Source organism: Lissotriton helveticus, chromosome 6 (assembly GCF_964261635.1).
Source record: "Lissotriton helveticus chromosome 6, aLisHel1.1, whole genome shotgun sequence".
Lineage (NCBI taxonomy): Eukaryota > Metazoa > Chordata > Amphibia > Caudata > Salamandridae > Lissotriton > Lissotriton helveticus.
In genome coordinates, this window is record NC_136067.1 from 959,505,512 (window position 1) to 959,517,961 (window position 12,450).

The window sequence follows — 12,450 nt, forward strand, 5'->3', positions numbered from 1 at the left end:
ATCCAACCTGGACAAATCTTAGTCGACGGTCTCCTCCCTCTTAAAAGTTCGAAAGGGGAGAACCCAGTGGAGGAATGTGCAGTGGTGCGGTAAAACCATAACATGGAGCGAACAGCATTCTCGAGTACACACTTACTGGCGATGGCCCACTGCACACAATTGTTTAACACTCGGTTCATCCTCTCGACAAGACCATTGGCCTGGGGGTGGTACAAAGAACTCTTCTTGTGAGTAACGCCACTTTGTTTGAGAAAACACTCAAAATCAGAACTAACAAATTGTACTCCATTGTCGCTCATGACACATGAAGGAAAACCTTCTCTGAGAAAAATATCTTTCAGGAAAAGAATGACATTTGCCGAGGAAGGCTCACTGATGAACCGAACCTCAGGCCATTTTGAGTAATAATCAAAGGCCACAATTGCGAATCGTGAAGATGGAGGTAAAAGGTTAAAAGGACCAACTAGGTCAATACCAATTTTCTCCCATGCTCTCTCTGGAAGTTGAACAGGTTCCAAAGGAGGCGTCCTCACTTTAAGACTTTTGTCAGAATGGTTGCATATGACACAACCCTCAATCATTGAATCCACACACACATCCATCTGAGGCCACCAAAATACATCCCGTAACCTACGTTTGGTGAACGTTTTCCCTAAGTGACCTTCATGCGCACCATCCATAAGCCGTTCTCTCAAACTTTCTGGAGGAATCAGCCTACCGCATCGCAAAAGGATACCATCCTCCACAGTGAGCTCATCGGCAACCTTAACATAGGTCTGAAACAGTCCAGAGACATACTTCTCTCTCGGCCAACCTGATTTCAAATAACCAATGACACGAGTAAGAACAACATCCTTTGCCAATTCTCTTCTCCATTCAGTTTCATCCACAGCACACATGCCCTCTAAGTCTAACGCCGCTACAAAACAATCTTCCTGATCATCTTCCCTCTCAACCTCAGAGTCATCACCAGAGATGGGAAAGCGTGAGAAGTAGTCTGCTCTGACATTCTTTGCTCCTGGCAGGTAAGCAATGTCGAAATCATACTGAAGCAGTTTTGTTGACAATCTGGCAATCCTAGGGGTGTGTTCCTTAATTTTTTCACCAGACAAAATTGAGACCAAAGGACTATGATCTGTGCGTATGGTAAAATGACTGCCCCAGAGAAAAGAATTGAACTTCCTGACCGACCACCAGCAGGCCAACAACTCTTTCTCGATAACCGAGAAGTTCATCTCGGCACCACGCAAAACTCTCGATGCATAAGCTATGGTGTTATCAACCTGACCATTCTTCTGGGTGAGAACAGCCCCTAAACCAAACCCGCTTGCATCAACAGTAACCACACATTCCTTATTGGGATCAAACGCTCTAAGAACACTATCACCCACCAGTTGAGACTTGATCCATCGAAAAATTTCATCACAGTTCTCACTCCACACAAAAGGTACATTTTTCTTGAGCATGTTGGTTAAATGTTGAACTTTAGATGCGTAATCTTTGATGAATCTGGAATAAAATTCACTCAAACCTATGAAAGATTTTAAACCAGATTTATCCATGGGAGGAGAGGCATCAACAATGGCCTTTACTAAACCTGGACGTGGTTCAACCCCATTGTATGAGACCACATGCCCCAGAAATTCCATTTTCTCTTTGAGAAAAACGCATTTCTCTCTTTTAAGGACAACACCTTTACATTGCATAATGTTTAACACTTGATTCAAAGAAATATCATGTTCCTCCTTGCTTTGCCCAAAAATTAAGACATCGTCTTGGAAAACAATTACCCCAGGAGTGTCCTTGAACATTTGGCTCATTAACCTCTGAAAAACTGCAGCTGCCGAGGCAAGACCAAACGGCATCCTACAGTATTGGAAACTGCCGAAAGGCGATACAAAAGCAGTTAGATGCCTTGAGGACTCACTCGAAACCACCTGGTGATATGCGGATGCTAGATCCAACTTGGTGAACCACCTAGCACCCCTGGTAAGAGATAGTAAATCAGTAATCTTAGGTAGGGGGTGCGAGTCAACCCAGATATTTCTGTTAAGGCTGCGTAAGTCGACACAGACACGCAGATCTCCATTCCTTTTCCTAGCGACCACAAGGGGAGATAACCATAACGATGACTCAATAGGCTCGATAATTCCCTTTTTGCACAGATCCATAAGTTCTTTTTCAAGGCTCTCTCTGACACTGAAAGGAACCCCTCTAACTTTATGCTTGACAGGAATTGCTCCCTCCTTGACTCTTATTTCGTGCTCGAAGTCTTTAATCGTACCAAGTTCTTTGCTAAAAACAGAAGGAAACCTATTAGCCAACCCTACAACATAGTCATCAGTTTCTACAACTGCTAAACTTTCTAAGACACAACCATCCTCTTCCATGCCCACCTGTTCTTTGGCCCCGGGTCTTAATACTAACCGAAACAAACCGCCATGGAACCAACCCAGAATATTAAGACCCTTGATTGCCACATACATTTTCCCAAAGATTTTCCTCCCCCTGAACTAAATGACATCCTCAAAATACCCATCCAAAGCTATTCTGCGCCCCTCAAAGGATACAGGAGCTCTGTCAGGAGGTTCTAACTTCCTCCCTGGCCAAGTTTCATTAAACAACTCTTGGGTAATCATAGTGACTCTTGCCCCCGAATCTACTAATAAAGAAATGACTTTATCACCCACACCAAATTTTTCATAAGGATCAACACAATCCGAAGGATCTCCAACAATGACACCATCTTCCCGTAACGCCATCACCATGACTTTTTCAACTTTTTTGGATAGATCAATGAAAATATTCTCCTCGCGAACCACAACAACCATGTCCCTAAGGTCATCTTGAATGGTATTAATGGGATCCCCTCCCCTGTTGGTGTTTTCATAACACTCTGCAACACTTCCTACCCCTGTAGCACTAGCTTGACCCTGAGATCTGCTGACAAAACTTGGATTTCCCTGTCTTGGATTTTGGCAAATCTTTGAAAAATGACCATACTTCCCACAGGTGTGACAAGTAGCACTCCTAGCTGGACAAAACTTATTATTCTTATTATGGGAAGGATTCCCACATCTGTAACAAATGTCACGTCTAGAAAACACATTTCTTTCGCTACGTTGTTGAATAGGAGAATAGTTCTTCTCAAAAGACTGTTGACCAGCATTAGTTCTGGTTTCTCTGTTCTCCTTGGACCTCACAACGGAGACTGTCTCTTCGTTCTTCCTTTCCAGTTCTTTAACTTCTTTCTTTGATAATTCAATACTTTTGGCTGTGCGGATCATTTCTTCCAGAGTAGGATTCCCTAATGTAAGCAACTTCTGTTGGATTGACTTGTCAGTGCACTTGCAGATGTACTGATCTCTTATCAATTGTTCTCTAAATCCTTCGAACTCGCACTCTGCACTCAATTGTCTCAGAATGGAAACATACGTTTCCACATCTTCGCCCGGAAGTTGATCCCTTTTGAAAAACTTGTGTCGGATTACAACGAGGCTTGGTTTTACATCAAACCTCAATTCCAATTTCATCCTTGTCTCAACATATTCATCAATGTCATCTTCGTTATTTCTCGCAATGGGAGGCAAATGTTTAAAAATTTCCCTCCCTTCGAAACCCAATGAATGCAACAGAAGACACTTCTTCCTTTCTGCGCGATATCTAGAAGCGCCTATGGCACCTAGATAGGTCTCGAAAGCGTCAAACCATTTTCTCCAAATTATTGGTGGATTTCCTGGCGACTCCAAGAAAGGGGGCGGAGGCGAAACTGACTGCATGGCGAGAAAAACAAGGAAAAAAAAATAAATATTGTGATGTTATATATCTTGTGATGTCGCTGTGCCAATTGACTTACAATGTTGACTTATAAAATGTACTGAGGACTAAATAGAAACGTTGTGTGTAGCAGTAAATGTCCCAGTGTTTTTTTTTTTTTTTTTTAGTCTGGTAACATAACTGAATGCCAGAGAAAAACGCTTGTTTCCTTAAGTTAAATAACCCATGGATTCCACGTCTAAGAATCAGTAAGGCGTACTGGAGAGAATGTTTCCTCTTTTTTTTTTCTTTATTGTCCCCGAAATTGTAGCGTACACAGTGTCTGTTTGTTTGCCAACCACGAGAAGACAAAATGGCCGCTGCGTGCGTGTATTGACGTTGCCAACCACCGTCCGCAGCGTGATTACCACTGCCCGTCACACGTTTGTTCAGTGCCAAACAATAGGATTTCTTTACCCCAGATGCAGGTGATGTTAGCACCGTGGTTTACGTTGCCAACCGCACGCTTGCTGCGCGCCAACCACGACCGTTGCGAGAGCTCCCTACTCCTCAGGCGGACGCACAGGGCGATGAATAAACGGGACACTTATCTGGTCGTGTCTGCCGTCGTGTCCTCCGCTCTTCTCGATGTGGGGCTCGTGGCACAACGCTCCTCCTGGCAAAAGGGGCTCGGTTCCTCTTCCGGCGCTGAAGCACTCCGACGACTTCTCTCGGTCAGCAAGATTGCGAGGTGAGTCTGCAGGTTCGTTGAATACTCTTGAGCATCGTCGCCATTATTTTGTAGTGTCAAAGAAGGTTCATAGACACGAGAAGCTTGAAGGTAGTTTATTTCTGCTCAAGAGCAGCACAGCGACAGCAACACAGTCCAGCCCTCAACTGACAAACGGTCAGCATTCCACCTCCCAGCCTCAGAACTCCAAGCCCTCAGAGTTCCAACTACCAGTGCCATGGGGGCACAAACACAGAATACTACAGTTTGCTAAATGAATTGTCCTGTTTTTTTTATGTAGGTCTTTGAATGTTTTTACAGTTTACTTTTCCTGTTCATGTCGAGGCATATAATACTCTCTTGTATCGAGATACAGTCAGTGGCTGCTGGGCATTTACTACCTTTCCATCTTAAAAAACAAAATAGTGCACAACATGCATGGAAAAATGTGAAACTGTCAGTATTTTGTTCGATGAAATGCATCTGCAAACGTGCAAGTATTAACATGTGTTTCATTATTTGATCGCCTGGGGAGACTCCTGTTTAAGTTGGCAAATCTTCTTATTAAAAGCAAAGCTGGTCTGTTGGCAGGATTACAGCATGCCAGAACAAGCATTGGCATAGCCAATAGGTCTCGCCTTTGGGACCATATAAGTGTTTAGCCATGCAACACTTGATGTTGTTGCACCAAGGATATTGTGCTGGATAACTAAACAGTTACAAGGTCCCAAATGCGAGACCTATTGGCTATGCCAATGCTTGTTCCCTTTTGGCAGTGCATGGATAAGAGTGGATCCTCGGGGATACTGCAGGATCAAAGCATCACAAAGTAAAGGTCCTGATAACTGAATTTCCCTGAATTCACTCTTCTGACCCCATATTAAAATATTGACTAAACATACTATAAATGCGCAGCACTATATATAGATTGCACTTTTTGACTTTGAATATACATTAAATGTTTATTACTGGTTTATCCATTATTTTTCAGTATGAACAATGTGAATTATATTTGGCTAATCGACGCGTACCAAAACATTTGCAGACTCGAATTTTAGGTCATCTTTACATAAGATTTCAAGGAAAGTGGTTTGACGAAGAAGAAATTCTCCAGGAAATGTCAGAATCGTTGAGGAAGGTAAGTGATCTCTTTACGATTCGGATCGCAATATACATTTTAGCTTTTAATGTTCTACCTTTTTTTTAAAGACAGTTAGATTTTAGGAGATCACAGTCATCTTCTGAAGGAATTTTTAATTATTTCTTTTGAAATTTACGTATTATAGCTCTCTAATTGCTAACTTTAAATGCCGTTTTGGGTAAGTATTAATTTTAAAGCTGACTAATTCTAAACTGCGACTTATCTGTCCTTTAAGCTTACACAGATAGCAAACAAATATACACTTACTTAATACTGTGTCACATCCGAAGCAGGGCTCTGCAACTCATCCAATCTGAGATAAGGGGGTCTGGGAGAAAGGTGTAAATTGTGTTTGTTGAGGTTTCCCCCAAACATTTGCATTTTTAAACAGGTTTGATTAGTATGTGAAACTCTTCCCCTGCACCCTTTCATACTCATTTGATTATCAGTGATTCTGCTGAGTATGTTTACGTTTCCCATGTATCCAAAGGAAATCCTGTGAATACTTTGTTAATATTTTCGATTAGCGAATTTGCCTTATGGTTTGTTAGTTTTTAGAAGGTATTTATTCCAAGCTACCAATATTTTTTACATTTCTTGTTCAGTAACAATTTCCTGTACATGCGATTTTTTTAATTGCCATATTTTCAGAACAGTGTTTGGCAGTGTTTCCATTGGTAGACCTAAGTCTCTATTTGCTGTGATTGTTTATTGAGCTATCACATCAATAATCAGGGCAGTTGTTTTTTTCTCCAGAATTGGCTCTTTCATAGATCCACATGTTTGTATTATTTTCCGCCTTCAGGCTGAGAGGCCCCACAGTAAAGGTTTAAAATAGTGTTAAGGAAACAACTCGATTTAATAAGGGAAAGGCAGTCTTCACTTAACTAGCATATTCAGCACATTTAGTAAGGATTTAGGTGTCCAATCACATCATATCTAGTGGCCTCTATGATCTGAGTTCCTCCGGGTTTTTCCTTTATGTAGGCACCATCACAGGTAATACCTTCCTAATTAAACTAGGGCGCCAGCCTCTTTTTGTAGCCTTTAAAGTGGCAGTACCCCGATTATTTCTTAGAAATTCTTCTAGGGCTTCTCGCATATCTCTGTAGAAATGCAAGTTTTGCAGGGCTTCCAGCCTGGTGTTGGAATTTGTGCCTTGTACTCTTGCCATACATATTGTAGGCAGTGGGAGAAGTGACCAGAAAAGTTCCTATTATTTCAAAGCAAATTCAATCATCTAACTGACAAGTCTATTCTGCTATATGAGAAATGGGGGTGGGGTGTACAAAGAGTAGATCTATTCACCAGATGGTGTTCACTTCATATGTCTCTAGGCTCCAATCTATCAAAGGTTTCCAATAGTTGCTCTGTGTACTTAGACGCTGGGCCCACCTTAGAAGATATTTATTTCCCAATTTCTATGCTTATTGAAAACCCTTTGCAGTAAAATAAGTAGTACTGGACCACCTTCTATTTTGAGCTATTTTATTGTTTTTTAAATATTGTAAATGGGTTTCTTAATGGGAATATACCTGCTCCTTGACTTTTCAGGAAGAGGAATGCTCTGTAATGCTTTGCATAATTATTCAACCCACTGAAATGCCAGTTCATCAATTGTAATCTGAAAGTCATGAAAGGTCTGGGGCAGCACTATAACGAATGCAGAATAAGTGCATTTCCTCATCTTTCTTTCCATCATTTTTCTGTATCTTCTGTTCTATCTAAAACACATGTAAACACTAATTACAAGAAAAGAGAATCGCTCCTCCCACCTTAGGAACTAGGACCACAGTGGTTGAAGCATTAATCAAAATGAACAACCTAATATCAGATCAAAGATCAAAACATTAACCCAATAGCAGGATAAAACAAGCTGATACTTCAAAAGGGCCACCTCCCTCTCAGAAGAAGGTTCCTCAAATGCACCTGCATCCTATCTATTTACAGTCCAAGTAGAACAGAGGGGTTTGAAATAAGAGCGTAGGTCTGTGGCCCTCCCAAACAGTATACCAGACTAAACCCGCATTAGACTGTATCTCGCCCAACCGACCCTATCAATATGCTACAATCAACATTTCAATGTTCCATACTTATAGCCTCATCTTTAGTCACTGTCACAATTCCTTCTCAAATCGACACAGTCACCTAGTGAGCTCTCTCTTTTAACTTGGCCAGAAGAAATCCCAGTGACGAATGGTTCTCGCTCAGAAGTATTCTGATTTTTTTTAAGAGTGGTGCGGTTTTTTCCAACCATCTAGCCAATGCCAATAAACATGATTGGCCATCATTAGTCACTCTAACTTTAGAGTTGAAGAATAGCATGTACTTCAGCTCATTTTTCTAAAATTTCCATTTCACTAATTCAAATGATCTCCATTGGTGGTAACAAAGTGTAATCAAGGAACATTAAATTGTCAGACCTTCCTAGTGTTGTGTAAGATTACGTCTTTCTCTCTAAAGTTCAAGAAGCAGCTGATGATGTCTCCAGAGGGAGAAATGGGTTTAGGAGGGGCCTTCAATTCTTTGTGGGCTCTCTAAATATAACACAATTTTGAGATATCCCTGGGCTTCAGCAAGTGTTCATTGCTACAAGGCAAATCATTAGAGGGACCCCCCCTGATTCTGGAATGCTAGGAAAGCATGGACTGTTTAGCTGTGATGTGCGCTCAGCATCCTCCACACTTGTCTGAAACACATATGTAAAGCAGCTTGATAATAGTTATGCTTATTTCAACCATGCCATTTGTGATAGTTTCCCCCGCAACGTCCGTCACCTTTGTCCTCTCTGCAACGTTTATTAAATCTGCTCTGAGCAGCGTAATTTCTTCTGCCATGGAGTCAGTTTTATGTTCAAGTCTGGTACATGATTCAACAATGGATTTTTGTTGCCCTAAGCATCCTCCTGCTTACCCTGAGGGGCATGTAGAAGATCAGGAGTTGTCTCTGCTTGGCACAATGTATAGGGCCATATCTTGTTGGTCCGCAGAGATCAGCCCTCTTTATCTTTCACCAGCATCATGGGAAAGCTTTAGTAAGATGACAGGCGCTAGGCTTTCAGGCCACACTCAGCTCGGTGTCAGTTTACAAGCTGTACAAATGCTGAGAATGTAGTGGTCGCACGGCATCAGTCAATCACTTGTTTTTTATTCTAACTACTTTTTCTTTCAGTGCAAGTCTCCTTTTCATATTGTACTGCTCAGGGGTCTCAGTTAAAGCATATTCTTCATGAAGGTCACAAAGCATCAACATGAAGGACCAATTTAGAGTTTTGTCAATCAAGTCAGATGATGGTGCCCCCGCTGGCTATATTACAGTGAAGTTCTAGTACAAGAATAAAAGGATATCGATTAGCATCAATTTCACGGATTTCTGGCAAGAAGCTATCCTTTGCAGAGTTTTCCGAGGAGTTCCCATCAACTTTCACATTAAAGGCACCCCAGAGAACTCTACAGAGATTTTCTTAAGAATTCCCATCAACTATTACAGTGAAGGCAACCCAGAGAACTTTTCCTCTGCTAATCCAGTTTACAGAAAGTTAGAGAGTGCAGTGAAAATGGTCTATGCTGCATGCAACTGAGCCATTAAAGTCAACAGATGCCAATCGCTCAGTTAAGTCTCTCCTCAAAGACTTTAAACTGTTGGCTTAGCAAAAGCAACAAGGACTGAACGTATCTCCAACTTTGTTCATGATGGAGCAGCAAGTTGATTTTATTGAATATCTTTCTTGACTCAATATGTGTGGTGACTGCGGGTTCCTGATCTTCAGTAGTAGCAAGGAGGCATCTGCCGATGTGAGCCTGGAAGGTTGACGCATCTCAGAAGACCAGGCTTATGTGTCTTCCTATTTCTGAGGTAAAGCTGGAGGATCTAGTTAAAAAGTCTGCTGAAGAGGGAAAGTTGATGGGTCTTGCATGTATGCACCACTAAGTTGGTGCGTGGAGTGCCTGTCCTGGATATCTGACATGCAGCTGCATTGGTGTCAGTACACATGCTCACAAAGCACTACTGCCTTGACAGCTAGGTCCCACTGGGTCTCACAAGATTTTTTAGCCTGAGCCATTCCACAGACCAATCATATTGGGAAGTACAGCTTTGATATTTATTCACAAGGTGAGGAATCTGCTTTGAGAAGCAACCATCGGAAGAACAAGTTACTTAACTTCAGTAATTCTCTTTCTGGTGGATACTCTATGTAACCACATACTTCACCACCGTCCTGCTCCCAGTTTTGTGGTATGGTGACTTCCTTCTATAAAGGCTACAATTTCGGAATCTGCACTCTTGTTCTGTGGATTTGCTGATGGGCCTTGTATCCGAGGGTACGGACGAGTACATGAAAGAAATTGATGTCAACGTGTGTGGGTGGTACTTATCAGAAACTTTATGTGCAGAGTCAAACAGCCACCTACCAGTACAAAGGAACACTACTTTTGTTTTTCCATATCCAGTCTGGTGCTGGGGGGGGACATTCACAAGGCGAGGAATCTGCGGTTAGATGGACTATCCAATAAAAAGAGCATTACCGAAAGTAAGTACACATTCATTCACATATCTTAATATAAGGTTCTTTTGTCAAAGGTATGGGAGTGGTGAAAGCAGTTCCAGGGGAGTGGCTCTTCCCATTTCTTAGCGTAGAGTAGTTAATTCACTGCATACTGTTTAATAATTGCTTACAGGTAATACACATAAGGAAAGGTACACAGGGTATAATTTAAAGGGGGTAGCCATGGAACATCCCCAAACAATAAAAGGAAAGTCCTCCTCTGCATTATTCCACCTCATTTAGGGTTTGAGAAAAGGTAGTGTTGTTCATGGCAGAGCCAATGCTGGTTCTACCATCTGAGATACCCTCAATGCCATACTTTCACCAGACATAATGTGTTGTCACTGAGGCAGCTCAATGAAAAGTTCCAATCATAAATTCAGAATATCAAGGTATATAAATACCGAAGGCAAAAAATCTAATTCAAAAGAACAAAAGGTAAGTATAGATTTTCTTCACCTAACTCTCTACATCTCCACATATACGTCCCCTGAAGATATATATATTGTTCGGTTACAAACGGGGCAGACACAAATGTAGTTGCTTTATTTTCAGTTTATTCCATCCCCCATTAGGCATACGGCCACCTCGACGGCCTTGGTCACATGACATGTACGCGTTGTGCAAAACATTTTACGTACAATGTTTCAAACATCATAGAAGCAAGACTTTCCCCTCCATATTTTTACCCTAAAACAATTATAATTAATTGTTCCATTTTTAAAAATCCATCCATGAATCATTATCACATGATGTGACTCTTGTTAAAATATTAACCAAATAATTCATGGGAAAATACATATAGGAAAAGTGCATAAGTGCCAATTGCATCGATAATTCCACTGATACCGGGCAAGTGTCCTATCATATGCTACAAGTGTTATTCATGTCCCGATACTGGCAAGTATCACTCACTTATTGCTAACAATTCATTTATGTCTCAAACTACATATTATTTCAGTACATTTATTACAGTGGCCAATGCCTGATTGGATATTCCATCTGCCTAGCGGACTTGTAGTTTTAACGACCCTTACACCATGTCAAGGTTTTAAGTTCCATGATTCTTACTTTATTTTCGCTATTGATTTATATTATAATATTCACTGTCACACATTAAATTTACCGGCTAATCCCTTGTTATAGATTTTACTGATACAATTGGGCTGCTTCTTACGACCGCATCTTCTAAGGATGGGGCACGCCGATATGTAATTAGACGGTGTTTGGGTAATAAATTACCTATAACTGGATTCCCTTTTACTACATGCCAGTTCTTTCTCAATAGCCTTCTGAGCTCTTTGTCCTGATCAATATATGTGGTTGAACATCTGATTGGTGCCTGTTCTTCCCTTTCGTTAATTTTAGCTTTAGAAAATAAAATTGTTTCCCTCTTCTCTTTCTTCGCTGCTTTCCGAGCTGTCTCTATTACTGAGATGTTGTACCCACTCTCTAGGATACTACCGGTCATTTCATCCTGACATCTATTCAACTCTTTCTCAGCACCACAGTTCCTCTTTGCAAGCAGCAATTTGCCATAGGGAATACTCATTTTTGTATGGCTAGGGTAAAAGCTTGAGGCATGAAGGGTTGTATTTCCTGCTGTGTCTTTCTGGAGAGTCTAGTTTCTAACTTGCCTTCATGTACATACACTTCGATATTGAGAAATGCTACTTTTGTTTTACTTATGTCATACATGAATTTTCAGATTTAACTCATTATTATTTAAGAGCTTCACAAATTGTTCTGCCGAGTTTACTGTGCCCCTCCATATCACAAAAAGATCATCAATAAACCTGGCCCAAATTACTATGTGTTCATCCCATATTTCTGCATGTTCCCTGTGCGGGACGCCAAACGAATCGGTGAAGATATTTACCGAGGAGCAAGAGATACAGGATCGAGGAGGTGGAGGACTAAGATACAATTTCATGAACGTGCTTGGAAATTATTTCACTATTAAAGGGAAACTGACCTCTGTATCGATAGATATTCGAGTGGATGGAGAAGCGAAACAGAATTAGGAGTGGAAATTTGTGTGAGATTCGACAGAACCTGAGGCAGCACAATATTACGGACAAACCATTAGGATAGAGTAGTTTGAAAATTAAGAGCTACTGCCGATGTGGCGGTGACTGGAATTATATAGAATATTGAAGAGACAAGATTCATTTGGATAATATGGATAACCCTTACGCCTATTGATTGAAAGCTGGAGATAACCTACGGATTGGATTGGCTGAGTGGAAATCTTGGATAATTAGCCCTGAGGAAGTC

The 12,450-nt window shown here is 41.1% G+C and overlaps 1 protein-coding gene across 3 annotated transcripts in view; it reads left to right on the forward strand.

Moving 5' to 3' along the window:
• LOC144761612 (potassium/sodium hyperpolarization-activated cyclic nucleotide-gated channel 2-like) overlaps positions 1-12,450 on the forward strand; it is a 2,245,815-nt gene that overhangs the window by 1,827,942 nt on the left and 405,423 nt on the right. For all 3 annotated transcript variants that reach the window (XR_013595811.1, XM_078646916.1, XM_078646915.1), the window contains exon 8: positions 5,478-5,624. Coding sequence is in view for 2 of the 3 variants with exons in the window: in XM_078646916.1 (XP_078503042.1) it covers positions 5,478-5,624 (147 nt within the window). In the remaining variant the exon portion in view is untranslated. The remainder of the gene's footprint in view (positions 1-5,477; positions 5,625-12,450) is intronic.